The sequence below is a fragment of the Nyctereutes procyonoides genome, unplaced genomic scaffold, assembly GCF_905146905.1.
Source record: "Nyctereutes procyonoides isolate TBG_1078 unplaced genomic scaffold, NYPRO_anot_genome, whole genome shotgun sequence".
NCBI lineage: Eukaryota > Metazoa > Chordata > Mammalia > Carnivora > Canidae > Nyctereutes > Nyctereutes procyonoides.
The window spans coordinates 11356581-11384451 of record NW_026575132.1 but is presented as its reverse complement, the minus strand read 5'-3'; the positions used below and the strand labels follow the sequence as shown (position 1 = coordinate 11384451).

The following is a 27871-nucleotide window of genomic DNA, read 5'->3' as shown; positions in this document are numbered from 1 at the left end:
GTGGCTCAGTGGTTGAGTCTCTGCCTTTAGCCCAGGGCATGTGTGTCTGTCATGAATAAATAAATAAAATATTTTTTAAAATAAATAAAAAAATAAACAAACTCAACTATACATTCTATATCCAAGAAATAAGCCTTGATATTTAAAAAACAATATATCACAGAAGTAGGTGTGTAATGATACCACCATGTTACTTGATAGTACTAGAGGGCAAAATCCAACCTGCCATCACCCGTGTCCTTGACTACAACTGCCTAACCAGATTTCTTATTTCTCCTATAGCTCTTCTCTTATCCTTTACCATCTACAAGCAAAATTGATCTTTGAAAAATGAAAATTAGATCATTAAATTAGCCTGCTTAAAGTCTTTCAACAGCATTTTCCATTATCTCAGAATAAAATTGAAAATCTTCGTCTGCTACCATGGCCAAAAAGGCCTCATATGATTTAGCTCCTGCCCACCTATCTAAACTTTAGTCATGTATCTCTCTCCCTAGCTCACTACACTTCAGCCACAGCAGTCTCCTTTCTAATCCTATAAAATACCAACCTTTTTCCCAACTCCTAGCCTGTTACTTTCTGCTTCTCTACCTGGAATGCTCTTCCTGCAATTATTCACATATCAAAGCTCGTTTTAATTCTTCAAACGTCACTGTGTAAGGAAGCGTTCACTGACCACCTTAATTAAAGTGGCCTTCCCAATTCACCCTCTAATATAGCTCTGTGCCATATATCATAATCTCTAATTATCTTGTGCATTTATGTATTTACTACTTACTTATGATCTGTCTTCTCAACAAGTAGGTAAGTGCCATTTAAGGCAGGGATCCAGACACCTTGTTCATAGTATAAGACACTATGACATTCTTTTAACCTAACCTAATCTTCATAAATGCTAGATTACAGAATTAAGTGTTCCTACTATTGTGCTCAGTATCTCCTTGCAACATTAAACAGTGTTCAAATATTAGAAGACACAGAAAAGAATATTTAGAAAATCAGCAGGTGAGTGTTTTATCTCAATTAATTTAATGGGTATTATAAACTTGCCTTCTTGTCTTTAAACTTATGTCTTCACACTTACTTTAACTACTTTCTTATAGAAAAGCACTAGAGTGAGTTGCCTGCCTGGGATGGCTAAATGACCTCCTTGCCTCCTTCATTAAGTGTACTTGGCAACATTAGGTACATTACAGCAGCACCTTTTCTCTTTTCTAATAGCCAGATTTTTTATATGTAATTAGAAAAGAGCTGAATGAGAAAATTCCCCAAAAACATTAAAAAAGAAAATCTCTAAAGATAACAATATGAAGAGGCATTTTTAACTTAAATTATATACTTTTCCCCATAGAAATGTAGTCATAAAACACTGAAACCAGAGACTCATCTTCTCTTACTTCTGTGATCTGCTTAAATGAGATGATAGATTTAAAAGATACTTAGGTTTAGTGAAATATGGTGTTTGTTTAGGGGATAAGTTACTTAGTGATCTAGCTCTCAAACTCAGTATACTAAAGATATGATATCATTAAAAAGTTTCTTGCTAAAGAAAACTATAAGGCACTCACATCAAGGAAATATATTGTTGCAGCATCTGTAAAACCCCCCAAATTCAAGCAGACTATCTATGATGAACTATTCAATATGTGTATTACCCAGTAATTATTTTTTATTACCCAATAATTAAAACAGGAAAAGAAATTTCCTATTTTAATTATTGGGTAATACACATATTATTATTTTTTAAACGATTTTATTTATTCATTCATGAGAGACACAGAGAGAGAGAGAGGCAGAGACACAGGCAGAGGGAGAAGCAGGCAGGCTCCATGCAGGGAGCCTGACATAGGACTTGATCCCAGGTCTCCAGCCCTGGGCTGAAAACAGCACTAAATCGCTGAGCCATCCGGGCTGCCGGTAATACACATATTAAATGGTATCTCTTTTTGACATCTTCCGCCTTCTTTTATTATTTGCTTTTCAGTTCAAGTGTTTCCTCTTACCTGATTTAAAGTTTGTTGTAATAAAATAAAATGACTAGATATCCCCAAAACTCCCAATTGTCAAAAATAAATGTAGTGGTGGGGTGCCTGGGTCACTCAGTCAGTTAAGCATCTGCCTTCAGCTCAGGTCATGACTTGGGATCAAGCCCTTAATTGGGCTCCCTGATCAGCAGGGAGTCTGTTTCCCTCCCCCCTGCTCATGTTTTCTCTTTCTCTGTCAAATAAATAAAATAAAATTTTACAAAGGAATAAATGTAATGGGACAAATGTAACTGTAAACGCAATCTTAAATAGTATGAGTGAGCTCTTACATGCATCCCTGTATTCTGGACTGCTACTTTTACTGCTACCTCTTTAGCCAACTATTACTCCCCTTGCAACCCTTTCCCCACAAAGGATGATGCCATTAGCCAGATCTCTCAAGTCTTCAGATCTGAGTACAGCAGCTGAGCCAATCTTAAATAAAGCAGAAAAAATACACACTAAATAACTTCAGCCTCCATCACCACCCAGCTCATCCAGGGACTGATTAGGATAATTGTCAATTAGATCTAAAACTCAGGGGTCATAGGAATGACAAAGGATTGTTCACGTTGCTGAATTTTCCCCTCCTCTTTTTTTGTACAAAGTAGCCCATTTGTTTTGTTTTGTTTTCTTTTTAAAGATTTATTCATGAGACACACAGAGAGAGAGAGGCAGAGACACAGGCATAGGGAGAAACAGGCTCCATACAGGGAGACCAATGTGGGAGTCGATCCCAGGACCCCAGGATCACGCCCCAGGCTCAAGGCAGGCACCAAACCGCTGAGTCACCCAGGGATCCCAGAGTAGCCCATTTGACTAGGTCTCTCAGCCTCTGTCCCTGCTCCTTAGGGGGTTGGCTCACACCTATGCTTACCACACGTTTGGTCACTATGACTTGGCCCCCTGGCTTCTCTTCTAGGGAATAGTCCATAATCAGGAGAACTCCTTAGCCCAACCTCAAGGGAATTATGAACTCTATTCCTGTCCAGTCATAATGACTTATCCATTGCCCAAATTATTAGCATCTTTTTAAAAATCACTGCCTGTATGCATTCTGTATATCTTATTTCATTTTTTTAAGATTTCTTTTATTCATGAGAGACACACACACACACACAGAGAGAGAGAGAGAGACATAGGCAGAGGGAGAAGCAGGCTCCTCGCAGGGAGCCCAAGGCGGGACTCGATCTCAGATCCCAGGATCACGACCTGAGCTGAATGAAGGCAGGCACCAACCGCTAGCCACCCAGTCATCCCTGTATATCTTATTCTAGATTTAGATTTTTTAATCCAATCAGTAATTGAGCATATACCATTGTATTTTATGTTCCTGTTCTAATAGAATAAGTGTGCCAAACACTGGGACCATAATTCATATTAATCTAGACCCTAAAACAGTTAAGATATATGTATTCAATGAATACATGCTAACTTAGAAACAGCATTAACCAAGCAGTAATAGTCTCTGTTAATGAACCAAATATTATTATGCAACTAGTGTGAAGATGTTGGTTTTTCCTAACTTTATTACTTTATGGGGAACAATTCATAGAATTTCAAAGTTGAAAGGCATCTCAATATGATTCTCTTTTACAGCATAAAAACATCTTGAAAGGAAATATGGTTAAAAGTAAAGACTTTCTGGGACACCTGAGCAGCTCAACAGTTGAGCATCTGCCTTCCGCTCAGGGCGTGATCCTGGAGTCCTGGGATCAAGTCTCACATCGGGGTCCCCCGCAGGGAGCCTGCTTCTCCCTCTGTCTATGTCTCTGCCTGTTTCTGTGGGTCTCTTGTGAATAAATAAATAAAATTTTTTTTTAAAAAAAGTAGAGACTTTCAGAAACCAAGTCCTTGGCCTGAATTCCAGTTTCGTCACTTTCTATGTGTATGATTTTAGGTGATTTATTTAACTTTATTTTCCTTATCTATAGGAAAATACCTATAACACAAAACTGATATCAGAATCATATGAAATTAAGTAAAAAACTTAGCAAAATGCCTGTCAAAAAGAAGCATTCAATAAATAATTTAATAAGTAATCTTTAAGTATTAGATGTATATATTATATGCTATATATAACTACTTAATCTATTAGTCTGTCTCCCTAATTCTATAATAGAAAAAATACCTACCTTTCAGCTAGTTTGATTAGAGAAAAATACATGTAAAAACACTGCACTGGACACATAAAAGACATTCCTAAAGAGGGATGTTAGTTATTAAAGAGAAACAGCTGGGATCCCTGGGTGGCGCAGCGGTTTGGCGCTTGCCTTTGGCCCAGGGCGCGATCCTGGAGACCCGGGATCGAATCCCACATCGGGCTCCCGGTGCATGGAGCCTGCTTCTCTCTCTGCCTGTGTCTCTGCCTCTCTCTCTCTCTGTGACTATCATAAATAAATAAAAATTTAAAAAAATAAAATAAAATAAAGAGAAACAGCTATTTCTCTTTATGTTACTCTGAGTAGCATCCAATACAGTTCTCTGCACTTAAGTTACTTTATTAATGTAATATGTTTTTTGGAAAATCCTTTATACAACAGGTTCTTTTTTTTTTAAGATTTTATTTATTTATTCATGAAAGACATAGAGAGAGAGGCACAGACACAGGCAGAGGGAGAGAGAGAAGCAGGCTCCATGAAGGGAACCTGACGTGGGACTCGATCCCTCGTCTCCAGGATCACACCCTGGACTGAAGGTGGCGCTAAACCACTGAGCCACCTAAGCTGCCCAACAGGTTCCTTTATTTTTTTTAAGATTGATTGATTGATTGATTTATGATAGAGAGAGAGAGAGAGAGAGAGAGAGAGAGAGAGAGAGAGAGAGGCAGAAACACAGGCAGAGGGAGAAGCAGGCTCCATGCCGGGAGCCCGATGTGGGACTCGATCCCAGGACTCCAGGATCGCACCCTGGGCCAAAGGCAGGCACCAAACTGCTGAGCCACCCAGGGATCCCCCTAGGTTCCTTTAAACAATAATTCCTGGGCAGCCCCGGTGGCTCAGCGGTTTAGTGCCTCCTACAGCCGAGGGGTGATCCTGGAGACCCAGGATCAAGTCCCACGTCAGGCTCCCTGCATGGAGCCTGCTTCTCCCTCTGCCTTTGTCTCTGCCTCTCTCTCTCTCTCTGTGTGTGTGTGTGTATTCTCGTGAATAAATAAATAAAATATTTTTAAAAAATAAAAAAAAAACAATAATTCATTAGCTGCAGAAATCCATTCTAATACAATTCTCAAGATAATTAGTGAGGCCATGACTCAGTTGAAGCTCACAGGAATCTTGTCTCGAAACACCTGAACTAGATGCTACCTTTTAAACAACAAATTCTCTAATTAGTGGCCTAAATAAAATGGGCTGAAAAGATTTCAGGAATCAGTTCACCAAAGTGATGTAATGATAAAGGCAACCTACAGTAATTTTAGTACTCCTAACTGTATTAACTTACCTCCGATATTGTCATTTATTGAAATGTTCAGAGTTCTCTTTTCAAATATAATTCTTTGCTTTATTTTTTAAAGATTTTATTTATTTATTCGAGAGAGAGAGAGAGAGAGAGAGAGAGAGAGAGAAGCAGGCTCCATGCAGGGAGCCCGACATGGGACTCAATCCCGGGTCCCCAGGATCACACCCTGGGCCGAAGAAGGTGGTGCTAAACCACTGAGCCACCCGAGCTGCCTTAATTCTTTGCTTTAAGTAATAGCTCCCAAACTTTATAATATCAACAGTACTGTTTAAAATGTCTGAATTCACAAACCCTACAAGACCATACACATCTAAGAATGGTATACTTCTTTGGATCCTACACCAGTAAAAAGATCAAAGAAAGGCAAGGGCAAAAGGTCAGACCAAGCTGGGACAGTTTGAGTGGAGAGTGAGAGACAAAAAATAGAAGAGGAAATTAAATAAATTACTTCTACTCCCTCCTGACTTCCAACTCTGTCCCTTTACCTTTTGCTACCACTATTCTTTCCTTTTTTTTAAAAAAAAAGATTTCATTTATTTATTCATGAGAGACAAAGAGAGAGAGAGAGGCAGAGACACAGGCAGAGAGAGAAGCAGGCTCCATGCAGGGAGCCTGACATGGGACTCGATCCCCAGCCTCCAGGATCAGGCCCTGGGCTGAAGGCGGCGTTAAACTGCTGAGCCACCGGGGTGCCCCGGTGTGTCCTATCTCTGTACACATCCTGTGAAATATGTATGACCACTAGAATGTACAACCAGGAAGACAAAAGCATTCCAGTTAATACTATGTATTTCCATACACCAACTGCAAAAGAATAGGTTCTAACTCAAAGTTGTTCTACATTAAATAAATATACATGCTCAAGCATTTTAAGCCATTCATATTAGTCATCTATTTATTTATTTGAAACTGCCTCAATTTTTATAAGCTAAAAACCAAAAAAAAAACAAGGTTCTTAGAATTTTTTTTTTAAGATTTTATTCATTCATTCATGAGAGACACAAAGAGAGAGAAAGAGAGGCAGAGACATAGGCAGAAGGAGAAGCAGGCTCCCTGCAGGGAGCCGGATATGGGATTTGATCCCAGAACCCCAGGATCACAACCTAAGCCAAAGGCAGATGCTCAATGACTGAGCCACCCAAGTGCCCCCTTAGAAATTTTTAAATTAAAATAACAGGTAAGGCTCCAATTGAAAGCTAAAAATGTCTGGGTTTCCATGCTCAAGCATTTTATACAATTGATATTAGTCACCTATTTACCATGACAAGCAAAATAATCTATTATGACATGTTAGCAGAAGTATATTTTATGTATTTCAAGTTAACAGTCCCAAATGATGCTTTTCAGGGAAATTCAGTGATTAAAAGACAATTTGGTTATTAGAAGACCATTCAGTGAGGGGCACCCGGATGGCTCAGTCAGTTAAGCACTCAATTCTTGGTTTCAACTCAGGTCAGGATCTCCTAAATGGGGAGATCAAGCATGACCTGTAGCTCCATGCTCAGCAGGGAGTCTGATTTAAGATTCTCTCCCTCTGCCCCTCCCCCCACTCACTTGGATAGGCTGTTATTTTAAAACATAGTGGTTATTTCTTGCTCATACTGTACGTCCATTCAAGACTGGCAGAGATATTTTCATCATTTAGGAATCTGGGTTAATGGATTGCCACCATCTTGAAAGTTGATGTTTGCAGTGCCAGAGGTAAAAGAAAGTATAAGATCTTTCATGGCAGTTACTCACATACGCATTCACGAACAAGCATTCTCTTGCTCTCTAAAATATATAAATAAATCTTAAAAAAAAAAAAGGACAATTCAGTGAACTCAGATGGAATTCAGTGATTAAAAGATTAAAAGACAACTTGGCTATATACTAAGTAATAGAGCATAGCCATTAAGAGTAATTAGCTATGTTGCCGTGAGCAAGTTTCTTAGTTTCTCTGTGTCTAAAAGTCTTCATTTGTGAATGAAGATAATAATAGTATCTATCTCATATCATTATTATGAGTTGATATATATACAACACCAAGAATAGTTCCAGATGAATTAAATTCTCTAAACATAAAAAAAACAACAACCCACATAACTACCTACTATAGACATACCTACTATAAGAGTTATTGGTAATTGTGGGTATAGTAAAAGCTTTTCTTTTCTTTTTTTTTTTTAATTTTTTTTTTTTTTTATGATAGTCACAGAGAGAGAGGGGGGCAGAGACACAGGCAGAGGGAGAAGCAGGCTCCATGCACCGGGAGCCTGACGTGGGATTCGATCCCGGGTCTCCAGGATCGCGCCCTGGGCCAAAGGCAGGCGCCAAACCGCTGCGCCACCCAGGGATCCCAGTAAAAGCTTTTCTTTTTTTTTAAGATTTTATTTATTTATTTGACAGAGAGAGAGAGTAGAAGCAGAAGGAGTGGCAAGCAGAGGGAGAGGGAGAGGTAGACTCCTGGCTGAGCAGGGAGCCCGATGTGGAGCTCAATCCCAGGATGCTGGGATCAAGACCTAAACCCAAGGCAGACATTTAACAGACTGAGCCAGGCACCCCAAAGTTTTTCAAAGATAACGGAAAATCCTGATATCATAAAGGAAAAAATAAACAATTCTAATCATATAAAATCATATATATAAATATCATCTTCAAATCATGAAAACAAATCACTAGAAAAATTAAACTGATAAACAGGTAATTCAGAAAAATATAACTGGCCAATAACCATATGAAAAGAAGCTCAGCTTCACTAACAATTAAAGCACTGCAAACTGAAACAAAATACAATGCTTCTGCTTCAGCAAAAACTGAAAAGATTATACAGCATTTGGAAAAGGTGTAAGAAACTGAAAATTTTGGAGGCACCTGGCTGGTTCAGTTGGTGGGGCATGTGACTCTTGTTCTCAGGGTTGTGTTCAAGCCCCACACTGGGTGTAAGGATTACTTAAAAATCTTTTAAAAAGAAAATAAGGCAAAAAAAAAAAAAAAAAGAAAAAGAAAAAGAAAAAAGAAAATAAGGCAGCCCTGGTGGCTCGGTGGTTTAGCACCGCCTTCGGTCCAGGGTGTGATCCTGGAGACCCAGGATCGAGTCCCACGTCACGCTCCCTGCGTGGAGCCTGCTCCTCCTCTGCCTGTGTCTCTGCCTCTCTCTCTGTGTCTCTCATGAATAAATAAATAAAATATTTTAAAATAAAGAAAGAAAAAAGAAAATACAGGAAGCCTAGGTGGCTCAGAGGTTAAGTGTGCCTGCCTTCAGCTCAGGGCATGATCCTGGAGTACTGGGATTGAGTCCTACATCAGACTGCCTGCATGGGGCCTGCTTCTCCCTCTGCCTATATCTCTGCCTCTCTCTTTCTGTGTTTCTCATGAATAAATAAATACAATCTTTAAAAAAAGAAAAAAAGAAAAAACTGTTTAAAAAAAAAAAAGCATCATGATCCTGGAGTCCTGGGATTGAGCCCTACATCAGGCTCCTCACTCAACAGGGAGTCTGCTTCTCCCTCTGGCCCTCACCTCGCTCATGCGTGCGTTTTCTCTCTCTCTGGCTCTCAAATATTTTTTTTTTAAATTAAGGAACAAAGAAAATGAGAATTCTGATATACTAGTGGTGGAAATGTAAAGTGTAAAGTGGCACACAGTCTTTCAGGGGAAAATCTGGAAGCTCATACCAAAAGTTTAATGTGGAAACTTTGACCAAATGATCTTACTTCTAGAACTATCCTGCATGATTAATAACAAAAATTGTGCATGATAAATGATTCTAACTTTACTTAAAAAACAAATTCTAAATTATACAGATGTTTATTTACAATGCATACAAAAAAGTATGAAAAATTATCCAAACTATTAACATTGGTTATATCTACAGAACAGAATTAGAGAAAAAGTAAAGCGGGAATTGACTTATTTTCTATACTTCATTATCATATAAAATCAATTTTAAAATGATCTATTACAACTTAAAGATTCTAAAAAACAAAGATTTTTTTTTTAAGATTTTATTTATTTATTCATGAAAGACACAGAAAGAAAGACAGAGACACAGGCAGAGGGAGGAGAAGCAGGCTTCATGCAGGGAGCCTGATGGGGGACTCAATCCCAGGATCCGGGATCACAACCTGAGCCAAAGGCAGATGCCCAACCACTGAGCCACCCAGGCATCCCACAGAAAGATTTTTTAAATAAAGTCAAAATCTGAAAGCTAAAACAAGTCTAAAAACATAAAGCAAAGCCAACAAAAGCCTATCTTTGTCATCACTGGTCCTGTTTCCCAAATTCCTTTTCTATATACTTGAAAAGATCACAGTTCCTAGAAGTTAAGGGAGACTAAATGGTGGGTTTTAAGAAGTGATGTGACTGTCTTCTAGGCAGAGTATCTAACTGCCATGAAAGATCTTATACTTTCTTTTACCTCTGGCACTGCAAACATCAACTTTCAAGATGGTGGCAATCCATTAACCCAGATTCCTAAATGATGAGAATATCTCTGCCTGTCTTCAACGGACATATAGTATGAGCAAGAAAAATAATAACAAAAAAATAAAATAAAATAAAACAACCTAGCCTATCCAAGTGATATGTTTCCAAAAGCCATGCCTCAACACACTGCCTTTTAATTACAAATAACTAGAATTTAATCTATTTTCAGATAATGAATTTAATTTCCTATTTCCATTAATCTATATCACTTCATTAATATAAAGCCTATTAGCTGCTTAGCGTACAAATCTGAGCTTAGTATAAATCTAAGATTACTGTCTTGCTCTCAGAAGAGAGACTTACTTAGTCGGGGCACCTGAGTGCCTCAGTGGTTGAACATCTGGTTGTGATCCCAGGGTCTTGGGATCAAGTCCTGCATCAGGCTCCCTGCAGGGAGCCTGCTTCTCCCTCTGCCTAGGTCTCTGTCTCTGTGTGTCTCTCATGAATAAATAAATAAAATCTTTAAAAAAGACGACTTAGCAGCAAGAATCAGTAAAACAGAATTTTGCATAAACCTAAATAAAGGGACAAAAACAATGATTCCTACAGAAGAGGTGGATAATAGTTGGTGCTAAAAATTAAATTTAGGGCAGCCCTGGTGGCTTAGCGGTTTAGCGCCACCTTCAGCCCGAGGCGTGATCCTGGAGACCAGGATCCAGTCCCATGCCGGGCTCCCTGCATGCAGCCTGCTTTTCCATCTGCCTGTGTCTCTGCGCCTCTCTCTCTCTGTGTCTCTCATGAATGAATAAATAAAATCTTTTTTAATAAATAAATAAATAAATAACAATTAAATTTCTAGATTAACATTTTTTAAAGATTTTGTTTATTTATTCATGAGAGACACAGAGAGAGAGAAAGGCAGATAGGCAGAGGGAGAAGCAGACTCCATGCGGGGAGCCTGATAGGAGACTCAATCTCGGGACTCCAGGATTACGCCCTGAGCCAAAGGCAGACACTTTAACGGCTGAGCCAGCCATGCGTCCCTAGATTAACATTCTTAACAACAGTTCATCAAGCTAACACATTGGTTTAGCCAAAGGAAAAATAAATATACCAGAAAAGTTATCTCTCACAAAAAAACACTTTGTTTCAATAAGTAACATGAATAAAATTCATCTCGTTATCATTTGACTGTTTTTAATCTTGCCCTTCATGTCACCACAATGTGGTCCCTTGAGTAATAACTAAATTTAAAAGTTACTCTTCACACTAGACTGGCCCCTAGGGGTTCTAATCACTAATAACAGATGGAAACTTTAAAAACTTATCCTCAACTAAATATGTCATCATTCTTCTGATTTAACTGGTGCTCCTTTCCAAAACTGAAGCTTTGAATCTTTAATAAAAATGTTTATTATCCACCAACATTTGAATGCCACACACAAAACCAAAACCTAAAACATCTGTTGTCATTTACTGCAATATAAGAGAACATAACCAAGACATAGTTCAGTCTGGAAAATTATTCCTGAATGATTAAAATGCCAATAATTTTTTCAGATGCTTAAACTACTGTTCCAAGTATTTTATATCTTCAGGCTAACACTATATATATTACATGAATGGAGTTACAGAGGCCTGAGCTTGAATCCCAGGTCTCCCACTTACTCAGTTTACTATCTGTAAACAAGGAAAAATAATAGTACTGAGTAATCTGTTTAAAGGATAATGAGATCATATGGTAAATATGTAAGGCACTTAGTAGATATGTTAGAGGCTCAGATATGTTCATTTGTCTCCTCTTTTATTCCCCCAATATTTGGATTTACTATTCGTAGCCACTGTCAAATTATACAGAATAAAGTATCTCAAATGTAACTAATCTCTTCTAAAACGTTTGATTTCTAAATGTTTACTGTGTAATGTTAATGTGTACTGTTTAATGTGTAATGTGTTACTGTCTAATGTGTAAAGTTAAAAGCAGAATAAAAGTTGAGCAAAACAAAGATCAGCAAATGTAGTCATAAGAAGTAGGGGCCAGAATATAGGATATTTCAAACTGTGACTTTTATTCTGAATGAGATGCAGAGGCTTTAAACAAAGAAATGTCATGATTTGACTTATGCTTAAAAAGGTGACACTGGAGACTTTATTGAAAAGTGACTAACGTAAAAGTGATTGTGTTAGAGAAAAGAGAGGCTATACTGGAAAAATTATATACAAGAAAAAATGGTAAAAATAAAAAAAAATGGTGGCTTTAAAATTAACATGGTAACAACAGAGGTGGTAAGAAGTAGTCAGACTCTAGATATATTTTGAAGGTAGGGCCAAGAGTTTTTGCTATCAGAGTGGATGTGAGTGCAAAAAGAGACAAGGATATCTTAGATTTTTGGCTGAACAGCTTGAATGACAGAACTACTATTTGCTGAGTTGGATTAGGCTATGGGAGGAACAGACCTATAGAAGCAGCTCAGGGACACATTAAGTGTTAGATAACTATCAAACATCTAAGTGGAGATGCTGAAAACACAGCTACACACGACAGGATTCCAAGAAAAGAGGTTTGGGATGGAAATAAATTTGAAACTTGTTAACCTCTATGTACTACTCTTAAAGCCACGAGAATGGAGATGCCTGGGTGGCTCAGTTGTTGAGCGACGGTCTTTGGCTCAGGGAGTGAGCCTGGAGTCCCAGGATCAAGTCCTGCAACGGGCTCCTTGTGGGGAGACTGCTTCTCTCTCTATGTCTCTGCCTCTCTCTGTGTGTCTCTCTTGAATAAATAAAATCTTTTAAAAAAATTAAATTTAAAAATTAAATAAATTATAAATAAATAAATAAATAAATAAAGCCATGAGAACAGATGAGATCATCAGAGTAGTAAGTATATACAGAGAAAAGTAAAGGTCCAAGGACTCACTGATGGAACTGAACTGAAAGTATAGAAATAAATCTGTGGTCAATTTATTTTTTTAAAAAGAGTAACAATTACATTCACTGGGGAAAAAAATAGTCTCTTCAACAAATGGTACTGGCACAAACTGGATTTCCACATGCAAAAGAATGAAGTTGGATCTCTATCTCATACCATACATAAAAATTAGCTCAAAATAAATCAATGATAGGGGTGCCTGGGTGGCTCAGTCGGTTAAGCTTCTGCCTTGGCTCAAGTCATGATTGTAGAGTCCCAGGATTGAGCCCTGCATCAGGCTTCCTGCTGGGTGGTGAGTCTGCTTCTCCTCCTCCCTCTGCTCTTCCCCATCCTTGTTCTCTCTCTCTCTAATAATTTTTTTAAAATCTTTTTTAAATGGATCAATGACATTAACAGTTAAAACCATAGAGCTCTTAAAAGAAAAATAGAAGTAAATCTTCATAACCTTGGATTTGGCAATGGATTCTTAGATTCCAAGAGGATGCATAACAACAAAATAAATGAGGCTTCATCAAAATTAAAACTCTTATACATCAGAGATGATTAGTCAGTTAAAAAAAAAAAAAGAAACCTAGAGAATAGGAGAAAACAAAGGTACCCTCGCTATTTGGGCTACTATAACAATGCATCAGAGACTAGGTAGTCTTATAAATAACATTTCTTTAAAATAAATAAACAAATAAATAAATAAGTAAATAAATAAGTAAGTAAGTAAGTAAGTAAGTAAGTAACATTTCTTTCTCACAGCTCTGGTGTCAGGGAAGTTTAATAAGATCATGGTGCCAACAGATTCAGTAACTGGTGAGAATCCATTTCCTAGATGGCCATCTTTTTGTTGTAACCTCACAAAGTGGTAAGAGGAAGAGATCTTTCTGTGGTCTCTTTCATAAGATCACTAATCCCATTAATAAGGGTTCCACCTTCATGACCTAATCAACTCCCAAAGGCCTCACCTTCTAATATCATCACCTAGAGGGTTATCATTTCAACATGAAATTTGAGGGGACATATTCAGTCCATAACATTTGGAAATTATCTGATAGAGACTTAATATTCATAATATATAAAGAACTCCTATCATTCAACAACAAAAAGACAAATAATCCAATTAAAAAAATAAATATTGTTTAAGGGTACAAACTTGCAACCAGTAGATGAATAAATCCTGTATATAATACACAACTATATACAACAATACTGTATTATAAATTTCAAAACTGCTAAGAGACTAGATGTTAATTGTTCCCACCACACAGACACTAATGATAATTACATGATATAATAGAGGTGTTAGCTAACATGGTGGTAATCATATTACAATATAGAAATGTATCAAGTCAATATGCTGTACCTTAAACTTATAGAACATTATATATCAATTATAGCTCTATAAAAGCAAATTCAAAAGAAGAGAAAAATGGAGAAAGGACTTTAATAGACATTTCTTCAAAGAAGATATACAAATGGTCAATAAGCACCTGAAAAGATGTTCATCATTTATCACAAGGAAAATCAAATAAGCAAATCAAAACCATAATGAGATACCACTTCACACTCATTATGATGGCTATGACCAATAATTTTTTACAAAAACAGAACAGAAAGCAATGAGTGTTGCCAAAGATGTGGAGAAATTAGACACTTGGACATTACTGTTGGGATGTGAAATGGTACAGCCACTGTAGAAAACTGTATAGTGGTTCCTCAAAGAAACTAAACATAGAATTACCATATGATTCAACAACTGCACTCCCAGGTATGCACCCATAGGAATTTAAAGGACTGGAACAGTTACTGTACACCAATGTTCACTGCAGCCAAAAGATGAAAACTCAAGTGTCCATCAACAGATGAATGGATAAACAAAATGTAGCACATACATATACAATGGAATATTATTCAGCCCTAAAAAGCAATGAAATTCTGACACATGCTACAATATGGATAAACTCTAAAACATAATGAGCTGGTAAACTCTAAAACACAAAGACAAATATCATATGATTCCACTTACATGAAATACCTAGAGTAGGCAAATTCATAGAAACAGAAATTAGGTTACAGGTTACTAGGGGGTAGGAGTAAGGGAGAAATGAGGGTTATTCCTTATGGCTAAAGTTTCTGTTTTAGGTGATGAGAATATTTTGATGACACTCATCAATGTGTGTTGCACCACACTGTGAATATTATTAATGCCACTGAATCATATACTTGAAAGTGGTTAAAATGGCAAATTTTTTGCTCTGATATACCATAATTTTTTAAGTTAATAATATAATATACCAAAACAATGAACTGTACACTTCAATTCTTTAAGAGGTCTGGTTCTTTTATTATATCAATAGTATTGGAAAGGATAGGGTGTAAGAAAAAGTTTAACTGGATATAGTTAAAGATATAATTAACTATTAACTCAAATAGTGAAGGTATTAAACAAACTTCCAGGAAAAAATTAATTTATCTAATAAATAGTTACAAGCAATATTATTTTTATTTTTATTTTTATTTTTATGATAGGCACACAGTGAGAGAGAGAGAGGCAGAGACACAGGCAGAGGGAGAAGCAGGCTCCATGCACCGGGAGCCCGACGTGGGACTCGATCCCGGGTCTCCAGGATCGCGCCCTGGGCCAAAGGCAGGCGCTAAATCGCTGCACCACCCAGGGATCCCCCTACAAGCAATATTTTTAAAGCAGAACAATAATTATTAGAAATTTAGACAAAATTATTCATTTTTCTCTTGCCAAACACTTATCTGTTATCTTGCATACACATCTTCCTATCATCATTTGAATTGTACACTTTGGGCAGCCCGGGTAGCTCAGTGGTTTAACACCGCCTTCAGCCCAGGGTGTGATCCTGGAGTCCTGGGATCGAGTCCACGTCATGGAGCCTGCTTCTCCCTCTGCCTGTGTCTCTGCCTCTCTCTGTTTCTATCATGAATAAATAAATAAAATTTAAAAAAAGAATTTTACAGTTTAAATGGGTAAATTGTATGAAATGGAAATTATATCTCAGTAAAGCTGTTTTACAAAATTTACTAACCAGAAATTAGGATAGCATTAATCAGATCTCACTGATTTAGAATGTACTGGGTCAAAGGCTATGCTGAAACTGACCGTGGCATTATTTATTTTAATATTAAAACATTTTTTACATCATTCACAAACATAAACTCAAAATGGATTAAGACATGAGACCTGAAACCATAAAAATCCTTGAAGAGAACACAGGTAGTAACTTCTTTGACATCAGCCACTGAAACATTTTTCTAGGTATATCTCCTGAGGCAAGGAAAACAAAAGCAAAGATTATCTACTGGGACTTCATCAAAATAAAAAACTTCTGAACAGCAAAGCAAACCATCAACAAAACTAAAGGACAGCCTACTGAATGGGAGAAGATACTTATAAATGACATATTCAATAAAGAGTTAGTATCCAAAATATATAAAGAACTTATACAACTCAATGCCAAAAATCCCCCAAATAATCCAAATAAAAATGGGCAGAAGACATGAGCAAACATTTCTTCAAAGAAGATTACACAGATGGCCAACAGACATGAAAAGATGCTCAACATCATTCACCACCAGGAAAATGCAAATCAAAACCTTAATGAGCTATCAACTCACACTTGTCAGAATGGCTAAACTCAAAAACACAAGAAACCAGTGTTGCCAAGGATGTGGAGAAAAAGGAACCCCCTTGACTGCTGGTGAATGCAAACTGGTACAGTCATTGTGGAAAATAGTACGGAGATTCCTCAAAAAATTAAAAATAGGGACACCTGGATGGCGCAGTCAGCAAGCCAGGTGAGCCCTAGACTCTTGGTTTCGGCTCAGGATGTGATCTCAAGATCATGAGATGGAGCATGCGGCGGACTCCATATCCAGTGCAGAATCTGCTAAAGTTTCTCTTTCTTTCCCTGTCACTCCCCCCATGCCACATGCCCTCTCTAAAATAAATAAATCTTTTTTAAAAATTAAAAATATAATTACCAAAAAAAAAAATAGAATTACCATGTGATCCAATAACCCCACTACTGAGTATTTACCCAAAGAATATGAAAACACTAATTCAAAAAGATATACGCACTCCTATGTTTAATGCAGCATTATTTACAATAGCCAAGTTATAGAAACAGCCCAGTGTTCATCCATAGATGAATGGATAAAGAAGATGCAATGTGTGTGTGTGTGTGTGTGTGTGTATACATATATACGTATGTATGTACGTGTGTGTATATATGTGAATGGAATCTTGTCATTTGCAATAACAGGGATGGATCTAGAGAGTATAATGATAAATGAAGTAAGTCAGAGAAAGACAAATACCATATGATTTCACTCATATGTAGAATTTAAGAAACAAAAAAAAAGAAGAGAGGGATCCCTGGGTGGCGCAGCGGTTTGGCGCCTGCCTTTGGCCCAGGGCTGGAGACCCGGGATCGAGTCCCACATCGGGCTCCCGGTGCATGGAGCCTGCTTCTCCCTCTGCCTATGTTTCTGCTTCTCTCTCTCTCTCTGTGTGACTATCATAAATAAATAAAAATTAAAAAAAAAAAAGAAGAGATAAACCAAAAAAACAGACTCTAACTATAAAGAACAAACATGATTACCAGAGGGGAGGTGGATGGGGGGGTGGGTAAAACAGGTTAAGGGGATTCAGAGCACACTTATTATAATGAACAGAGTAATGTATAGAATTATCAAATCACTACATTGTATACCTGAAACTAATATTGTATGTTAACTATACTAGAATTAAAATAGAAAATTAAATTAAAACAAAGACAAATAAATAAAATATTTAAAAAAAAAAGAAAAAAAAGGGACACCTGGGTGGCGGCTCAGCAGTTGAGCATCTGCCTTTGGGTCAGAGCGAGATCCTGGAGTTCCAGGATCAAGTCCCACATTATGCTTCCTGCATGGAGCCTGCTTCTCCCTCTGCCTATGTCTCTGCCTCTCCCTGTGTGTGTGTGTCTCTCTCTCTCTCATGAATAAATATATAAAATCTTTTAAAAAATAAAATAAAGACGAGATTGTCTTTTATCTTCCTAACTAAAAAGTATTTAAAGTCTACTCTAAGGTCCTTTCCAACTCTAAAATTTTTGGATTCCAACTTTTTAAAAGCACCCTTTATATTTAGTTAGATTATTCTTATATTTTCATTCGAGAATATCCCTATAGTGCCTTTCTTTATAACACTTTTGTGGTCCTAACTCAACATAATCAACATACAAAATGTATTTGCAAAAACTTACATTTCTTTCAAAGTAGTGATTTTACCATTTCAGAATACCCCAGTTTTCCCCAATCTAAGCTAAATTCAGAATACTATATATACGCACTCAATAATAACCAAATATATCATTCAAAGTGTTATACACTTAGTAGTAACTAAGAATGTCACTGGCTTCTCTCATACCATAAGCAAAAGTGCTATAAATGCTGTAAGTATCATGCAGGCCAATCTCATCACTTTACAATGAGGATATTGAGACCAAAATTAGTGATATTCCCAAAGTGAAGTAAACAGCCGATGGTACCACTAGGAAGAACTCAAATCTTTCTCGCTTCACCTGTTTGACTTAGAAATCATCTACTTAAAACAAAACAGAACAACACAAAAACAAAAACAAAAACAAAAAAAGAAATCTACTTTCCAGAATAATTCAAGCCTGAGAGAGGAGTAACAATAAAAGAAAATCAACAAAGGAGAGGAGTAGCAATAAAAAGTATGTATACTCAAAACAATCTAAGGGAGAGATTTAAAAAGAAGAAAACAGAACATTTATGGAGATGAGAGGATGGAGAAGATATATAGCCAGAGAAATGCAAATTAATTAAAGTCAGACAAGGAGAGTTTCAAGGAAGGGGTGATTGAAATTGTCAAATTAAATAGAAAAGTAAAAAAACAAACAAAAAAAAAAAAAAACACCAGGATTGAGGGACACCTCGGTGGCTCAACAGTTTAGCATCTACCTTCAACTCAGGGTGTATGATCCCGGGGTCTGGGATGGAGTCCCACCCACATCAGGCTCCCCGCAGGGACCCTGCTTCTCCCTCTGTCTATGTCTCTGCCCCTCTCTCTCTCTGTGTCTCTCATGAATAAATAAAATCTTTAAAAAAAAAAAAAAGAACAAGATTGAAAAATCACTGAAGGGGCATTTGGGGCCTTTGGCTCAGGTCTGCTCAGGTCATGATCTCAGTGTCCTGGGATGAAGCCCTACATCAGGCTCCCTCTCCCTTCTTTGTCGCTCCCCTCTGCTCATGCACATTCTCTCTCTCTCAAATAAGTAAAATCTTAAAAAAAAAAAAAAAAGTCACTGACTAAGGCAAGTAGGAAGTCACTGGTGAAATAATATACATCATGGGACCAAGTAAGGAGTTGAAGATACAGAAATCCAGAAGTGTTCACTGCTCTTTCAAGAAGGCTGTCAGAGAAGACAGGAAAAAAAAAAAAAAGAAGAAGAAGAAGAAGCTGGAAATCAGCTAGAAGACACACAGGAACCATTTCTTTTCCTGTGCTGCAGAATACCTTCAGGAATTTCTCATCCCGAAAGATAAGCAGAAAAGAAAGAATACAGTGCTAATAAGACTTGCAAAATAACTACCCTGCTTCAAATAGAATGAAATCTAATTCCCTTCCAGAATGTAATATAGGCAATGGCATGAGATGTTTGGAGGAGAAGAGGAAGCCCTTGTTTTTCTTTGTATCCACCAACATTTTAAAAAGAACCTTGTACAAAGGAAGCACTAAAAAAGTTTGTTGACTGGACATTTTAATTCTCCTTCCATATGTTATCTATCCTATTAATGCCCCCCTACCCTTGTCACTGCTCCCATGAGTACATATTGGAATATTAACTGGGTCTGGTCAAACACTTACTGTATTAAGTTCAATTAACAGTAAGAAAGAGATGCTGTGTTCTAACAATTCTGATAAAGCAATATATTCTAAAATGTTCACGTCAGGGGCACCTGGCTGGCTCACTTTGTCGAGTATGGGAATATTGATCTGCAGGTTGTGAGTCTGAGCCCTACACTGGGTATAGAGATTACTGAAAAATAAAATCTTTAAAAAAAATGTTTTAAAAAAATGTTTAAATAAAATGTTCATGTCATTTACCCACAGATTTCTAACCTCATACAGACTATACATTAATTATATATGTATTCTTGTAATCCAGCAGTCTTAGCTGTCGTACCCATCTCACAGATTTTTAAAAAATTAAAAACAAAAATAAAATCAAGTCTATTGTACTCAAAATTCTACCAAAGTCATCTTCATTGCTTATAAAATAATTCTGGACTAGACCATTTAACCACAAGGGGAAAATAGTTTGGTAATATGGGAGTCTTTTCAACACGTGTAAAAACTATGCAAAATGGTCAAAATTTATGAATTCCTAGATATCACAGGATTCATATTTAATTTTTTTCTATCAGATATCAATCAAGGGCAGCCTAGGTAGCTCACTGGTTTAGTGTCACCTTCAGCCCAGGGTGTGATCCTGGAGACCTGGGATTGAGTCCCACATTGGGCTCCCTACATGGAGCCTGCCTCTCTCACTCTCTGTCTCTCATGAGTTAAATAAATAAATAAATCTTAAAAAAAAAAAAACGAGATCAATCAAATCAGAATATAATCCTTCTTGGGTAGACAGAAATTTAATATATGCAATTTATCCACCTGGAATGTTCTATGGGATATTCATTTGTAACTAAAACCAAATCAGTGTTACCTGGTCTAATTTAGTTTTGCACTATTTCTTTTAGAAATATTTCAACAATTCTCACAGTGCCTGGGTGACTCAGTCAATTAAGCATCTGCCTTCAGCTCAGGTCATGATCCCAGGGTCGGATGAAGTCCAGCATAAAGCTCCCTGTTCAGTGCAGAATTTGCTTGAGATTCTCCCCCTCCCCCTTTGCCCCTCCACCCTCCTGCTCATATACTTGCTTTAATAAAAATAAACTTTAGGGCAGCCCCGGTGGCGCAGCGGTTTAGCGCTGCCTGCAACCCAGGGCGTGATCCTGGAGACCCTGGATCGAGTTCCACATCAGGCTCTCTGCATGGAGCCTGCTTCTCCCTCTGCCTGTGTCTCTACCTCTCTCTGTCTGTGTCTCTATGAATAAATAAATAAAATCTTTTAAAAAAATAAATAAACTTTAAAAAAATAAAATAAAATGCAGATTCCCAAACTCACTGTCCAGATATTAAGTAGGTCTGGGGTGGTTCCCATGAATCTGTATTTCAAACATAATCTAGTCCAATCCCATAATATTATACCTGAGAAGACTATGTTGAGTAATCTGTTTACTCAGAATCACACAGAGCTCAGGTCTCATTAACTCAAGACATGAATCTCCTTACCTAATACACCATTTAAACTACTTTATAGTTAAAGGAATGGGACCAAAGAAAGAATAAATTACTAAATAGATCACTGAGTAAGGAACCAATCTTAGAATACTTCCTGGCTCCCATTCCTTTTTTATTATTCATTCATTTAGTATTTCTTAAACAACTTCTATTCTGCATGCAATATGGTAGATTACAAAGCAATTTAAAATATGAACCCTGTCCTCAAGAAGCACTTATCAGTTAGGAGGACAAAGCAAATACATAAAACTGATACTCAAAAGCAAGGCAATATATGAGTAAGCGCCAGATTAAGTGGTACGGCCATTTATAAAATTAACTGATTTACACTGACTTCATTCTATACCTTTTATAGTTAGAACTTACTCATCAGGGGGATCCCTGGGTGGCGCAGCGGTTTGGCGCCTGCCTTTGGCCCAGGGTACAATCCTGGAGACACCGGGATTGGGCTCCCGGTGCATGGAGCCTGCTTCTCCCTCTGCCTGTATCTCTGCCTCTCTCTCTCTCTCTCTCTCTCTGACTATCGTAAATAAATAAAAATTAAAAAAAAAAAAATTTAGAACTTACTCATCAGGGCAGCCAGGGTGGCTCAGCGGTTTATTACTGCCTTCAGCCCAGAACATGATCCTGGAGACCCAGGATCAAGTCCCACGTCAGGCTCCCTGCATGAAGCCTGCTTCTCCCTCTGCCTGTGTCTCTGCCTCTCTCTGTGTTTCTCATGAATAAATAAATCTTAAAATAAAAAAAAAAAGAATTTACTCATCAGAAATCAATATTCAATTTCTTCTCTATGTTAAGAAAAATGGTCTTTAATGAAGGAAAGCTATTGTCCTTAAGTAAAATCTCTCTGTCCCCACATTTCATATACACCAACACCACTACCACACCACATCATCCCACATGCCATAGGCTTTTGTAGAGATCAAAATTGGTATCATTTTTACGCAAAAGCCTAATGAAGAGTCTGGCTATGTTCAAATGGTAAGAGAAGCTCCTCTCCTGGACCATCTTCCTGAAAACATGTGGCAGACTGAAGATCTGAATTCTTCATTTCCAAGCAATAGTATCACATGTCCATATATCACCATGGCCTCATTATAGCCAAAGTATACTTCACTACCCCTTGTCTTTGGTCTTGGCCAAACGAGATGTCAGAGGAACAAGAATCTGAAAATGACTGGTGGGATTGGGTTTGTCTTCTTGTACTTCTGCTACGGCTGTGAGACAAGCTCCCCCCAGAGAGATGTTACCCTTCCCTCCAGCCTGGGCCCAAGAATGAGACAAATGGAGCAGAATAAATGCTTATTGTTATATGTCACTATGATTTTGTGGTTACCAGTTATTACCAGTTATTACCAGTTGAAGCAAAAGCTGACTGAATCACAATATTTTAAAAATCCAAACAATCAAAACTTATTATATAAAGCAGTGGTCCTCAAACCTACCTAAGGGGAGTGGGGGGAAGCCTAGGTGGCTCAGCGGTTAAGTGTCTGCCTTCAGCCCAGGGTGTGATCCTAGGGTCCAGGATCGAGTCCCATATCAGGCTCCCTGCATGGAGCCTGCTTCTCTCTCTGCCTCTCTCTGTGTGTCTCTCATGAATGAATGAATGAATGAACGAACAAACAAATAAATAAACAAGACAACTAAAAAAAAAAAAAAAAAACTTACCTAAGGGAGAATCAAGTTTAAAAAAAAAAAAAAAAAAAAGGTCCCAGAGAGATTCATTCAGTACATCTAGACAATAGTGACAAAAATAAGCATTTTATCAAAAACCACAGGAGATAGAGGGCCTGGATGGCACAGCTAGCTGAGTGCCCAATTCTGCTCAGATCATGATTTCATGTTTGTGAGACTGAGCCCTGTATCTGGCTCTGTGCTCAGTGCAGTCTGTTAAAGATTCTCTCTCCCTCTGTCCCTCCCACTTGTACTCTCTCAAATAAATATTTTAAAAAACAAAAAACACAGGTGACCCTATTGCAGTGCCCACATTAAGAAACACAAAAATAAAGATTACTAAATTTCCAGTTTCAACACTATTTATTAATTTCAGTGCTCAAGAATCCTAACTAAATAAGTGAATCTTCCTTTAGACAATGTGTGTGTTCCTCAAGAGAGTGTAAAACTGAAATCTAATCAAGTGAGGTGCACCTGGCTGGCTCAGTCAGTAGAGCATGCAACTCTTGACCTCAAGGTCGTGGGTTCAAGCCCCGGAGTCTACTTAGAAAAAAGAAAAGAAATCTGATCAAGTGAATTATTTCAAATGCAGGATGATTTAGCTGACACTGATGTCAGTCCACCCATTAAACACATCTTAGCCAGCCCAGGAGGAAAAGGATTATGATGCAGAATCCCAAGTTCCTTCAGATGTTCTGGAGAACCTTCCAGGAATGAATCCCAACAAAAAGGCTGTTTGAAATGTCATGGGATCCCTGGCCGTCCAGGCCACCAAGGATGGGAAGAAGGACAAGAAGGAGGAGGACAAGAAGACTGGAGGAAAGGGTAGCTGAGCCTGCTCAAGGGCCTGAAAAGAGTAGGGTGGGATATAAGGTTACATATGTTATCTGTAACCATTACAACCTAAACAAAGCATGACTTTTTTTCCAAAAAAAAATTTTTTAATAGAAGCTATTTCTGCAATAAGTACTGCATTGCATCGTATTATTTTATTAAAGTTTATAAACCAAACAAGCACATTATATTTTTTGTAAATTCCAAATTTTTGCATATAAAATATTCCTAGAATTAAGGAATCTATGGGACACCTGGATGGTTCAGTGGTTGAGTGTCTGCTTTCCACTCAGGTCGTGATCCCAGCGTCCTGGGATCGAGCCCCACATCGGGTTCCCTGCAGGGAGCCTGCTTCTGCCTCTGCCTATGTCTCTACCTCTCTCTGAGTCTCTCATGAATAAATAAATAAAATATTAAAAAAAAAGAATTAAGGAATCCATGAACTATATGCTGTACGTGGGAAAGAGGAATTCAAAAGAAATAAAGGATTTATCCACGGCCCCAAAGAGGGATGTGATATCAGTCAGTCTTTCAGCATTTTTTTCTTACTCAGCAGCACTACTTGCACCTGTCTGGTTACATCACTACATCTATGTATCCCAAGTTCTCCCAGGCCCTCTCTAATCACCTTGCACCTAATGAAATTGTACTAGCCACTCCAATATTAGGCAAAGTTTTACACATTTAGAACCATGACTTCTGGGGATCCCTGGGTGGCGCAGCGGTTTGGCGCCTGCCTTTGGCCCAGGGCGCGATCCTGGAGACCCGGGATCAAATCCCACGTCGGGCTCCCGGTGCATGGAGCCTGCTTCTCCCTCTGCCTGTGTCTCTGCCTCTCTCTCTCTCTCTGTGACTATCATAAATAAATAAAAAATTTTTAAAAAAAAAAAGAACCATGACTTCTGCGTAGCCAGTGCTGAATGAAGATCCTATCAAGTGTCCCTACTTCTTTTCAAGGCTGACCTAGTGAAGGCACTACTCTATCTTATGTTCTCAATTAGAATGAGCTATTATCATTAACATGATAAAGTAAGGGTACAGGCCATAATCTTGGCTCCACAATTTACTCTGTAGTGAGTTATTTAAATTCTTTGGGCTTCACTTGCCCTCTCTGTAAAAGGAACATAATTAAACCTAGAGCATAGAATTGTCATGAAAATCAAATGAGAAAATATATGTAAAGCTATTAGAATAGTCGCTGGCACAAAGCAAGCACTCAGTAAACACTAGCTATTATTATTATTTTTATGATTCTGAAATCCAGCTTCACAAATTTTGACATCTGGTACTATGCAATACTAAAGAAAAAAAAAAGGAGACTAAAACCACTTCAGTGATTCTTTCTACCTCTCACTTTTAATCAGTGATTCTTTCGATCCCTCCCTTTTGAGGGACATTATTCTATTTACCAAATACAAATTAAATGTATTTTTAAATCAATGTTCTTTCCCTTACTGTTACCAGTTCTGATCACAAAATAAGCCTGTCAATTGTAAATGAGAATCTACATTCTAAAAAGGTTAAGGATAACAAAGAACATACAAAGTCTGTATGTTCTGAGATTTCTCATAGGACGACTGCTTAAGCCTAAAGCCTTTTACTCTCTTTATATTTTACAGGAATCGCAAGCCTTACTGCTAGAGAATTTAAAAAGCTAACATAATAAAAACAAAATCTAGAAAAAATTGTTCATTTTTATCCCAAAAGGAACTGTGATGATTAAGAATATTAAAATGCCAGTTTCAAAATGTTCATTAGTTTGAATTCTTTTAACACAACTACATAGATTTATCATAAACATAGTAGACATTAATCTACCAAAATCAGAGGCACTAAAGGAAACTTCAAATTTCTTTTAGAATTTTTCCAATGCAGACTTTTAAAGTGGAAATAAGCAAGCAACTTCTGTATTTAGCATAGCAATGAGAAATTTACTGAATGTGAAAAGTACACACTTATATTAAAAAAAAAAAGCAATTGGAAAGCAGTTATATTGTCCTTTACTCAATTTTAAATGCACAATCTATTTGGCCATCCTACACCAAACTTAAGAATTATATGTACAGTTCCCTTCCAAAAATTTCTAAAAACATGTCAGTAAAAACTGCTTCAAAAATCATTGTAAATGGAAATGAAGCCTTCTCTAAGGTGTCTGGGAACTAAAAAGAAAATATCCTAAGGAAAGGATGACTACCATTTCCCTTGAAGCTTAGTAAAATGTCAAAGAACTTTCAGGACTCAAATATGCTAGACGTCTGGTATGAGGTCAAAGTTGCCTCAATGACAGGAAAGCCAACAGATGCCAGATGACTAAAACATAAAGTTATCAAAAATACTTTTAAGCCCAACAGTTATTCCAAAAGTATATACAAATACGAGTGTATCTAGGTTGAAAAGATGGAAATATCATTACCAAAATACTTTGGAAGAAAAAAATACTACTAACAACAATAATTCGCAGTATTATACAATGTATTAAGAATCTCCAATTTCTGCCTTTCTCAACATGTATTCAATTCATTCCGTAACATTTCGAAATCACGAAAGTAACATGGATTCCCGAAGAATGATCGAAATCTAAAAATAACGCTAAAGTGTGCGTGCTATAGTTGTTCTTTTTACTGTAAGCTAAATTTGCTTTATATATTAAAAAAAAACCTACAGCTCTGTTTCCAAAGATCTCATAATAGACACTGTTCATTGGCGATTAAAATATTATTTTTAATCCTTGCATTACCTCACAGCTAAAAATGTCAAGATACCACACCCAATATGTCTTTCCCCCCCCCCACCCCCCGTGGGGGATGGGGAGGCGTGGGGTGGGGGGGGGGTGGATACGGGAGTAGGGATTGTTAACTACACAAAAACATGCAAGGTTATTTCCCCAGCAGGGACGGGAAAGGCGCGCAGGTACCGGCGCCGATGCCTCCACGGCGAGCGCAGGCCTCGGCCTCTGCGGGCTCCCCTCGCCCGCCTCCCGCGGAGGCAGCGGCCCGACGCGCCGCCCCCGGGCTACTCACCGGCCGCAGTGCTGACCAGCAGGACGGTCCACAGGAGCGACGGCACCCACCGGGGCCGCTGCAGCGAAGGAGGCATCCCTGGGCCAGCCGAGTAGCAGGAGAGCAGAGAAAAGAAATATGGAAAGTAAACACGGGCGTAGATACGGCCGGTGGGGGTGGGGGGCTGGATGGGGGGGGCTGGTCCCCGCTCTTGTCTGACTTGTCCGGCCCGTGGGTATTACAATGCAGTTTGAAAGGACAAATGGCAGATGCGAGGACCTAGCTGCAGAGCTTTCATTCCGCTGCAGAAACTCCCTTCATTTCTGTCCCTCGCGTCTGGGGAGGTCCACTCGCCTAGGACGGGGTGCCTCGGCCCCCCAGACTGAAGGCATGTCCGGGTGCCGCGGGCAGACAGGAGAAAGCCCCGCAGTTATTTCCCTCGTAGTTTCACGATGTCAAAAAAATATCCAGGTCTGGGAGAAAACATATCCAGGGCGCAGGGGGGAGGGGGGGCGGGGGGGATTCGATGGCGGGGCTGAGGATCAGGACGAGTTCCCGACCGCCGCGGAGGGCGAAGCCGGGCGGGCGGCGGCGGCGGCGGCGGCGGCGGCCGGCGGCACGAGTCGCATCGCCCGCGGCTCCCGGAGCGCAGGATTCCTTTTTAAGTTTCGCTTCGGTGCTTCCTTCACTCGGAGCTGGAGGACAACAAGCCCTGTTCCTCGACCGGATGGTCAGAGGTGCCGGCCTCCATGGACGGACCCACAGCCCTCAAGCCCTCGGCGAACAGTCCCGCGAGGCCGTGCCCGGGCCCGGCCGGAGGGCGGCGGGCGGCGGACGGCGGGCGGCGGGGGAGGGGAGGGGCAGCAGGCCGGGCGCCGAGCTCCCGAGGTGCGCGAGCTGCCCTCTCCAGCCCTCCCGGATTCGCTCCTCTCTCTCTCTATTGCAGCCGCTCAGTCTTGCCTGAGGTAAATCCCACGAAGAAAAGCCTCGTCTCCTCCCGTCAATGGCTCCCGTGAGCGAATCGCAGCCCCTTCCCTGAGGAAGCCGCTGCCGCCGCCGCCGCCGCCGCCGCCGCCGCCTCGTTCTCCCGCAGCTCTGGGCTCCGGGCGGAGCTCGGGCGTCGCGGTCCGAGGGCGGGGGGGCGGCCGGCTGGGGAGGT

The 27871-nt window shown here is 38.9% G+C and overlaps 1 protein-coding gene across 1 annotated transcript in view; it reads right to left on the bottom strand.

The window, feature by feature from the left end:
• The window catches only part of BMPR2 (bone morphogenetic protein receptor type 2), a 197375-nt gene extending 170509 nt beyond the window's left edge, over nucleotides 1-26866 (bottom strand). Inside the window, exon 1 of the mRNA XM_055345298.1 lies at nucleotides 26734-26866. Coding sequence (XP_055201273.1) covers nucleotides 26734-26809 — 76 coding nt within the window. The 5' untranslated portion in view covers nucleotides 26810-26866. The remainder of the gene's footprint in view (nucleotides 1-26733) is intronic.
• Nucleotides 26867-27871: the final 1005 nt, after the last annotated feature.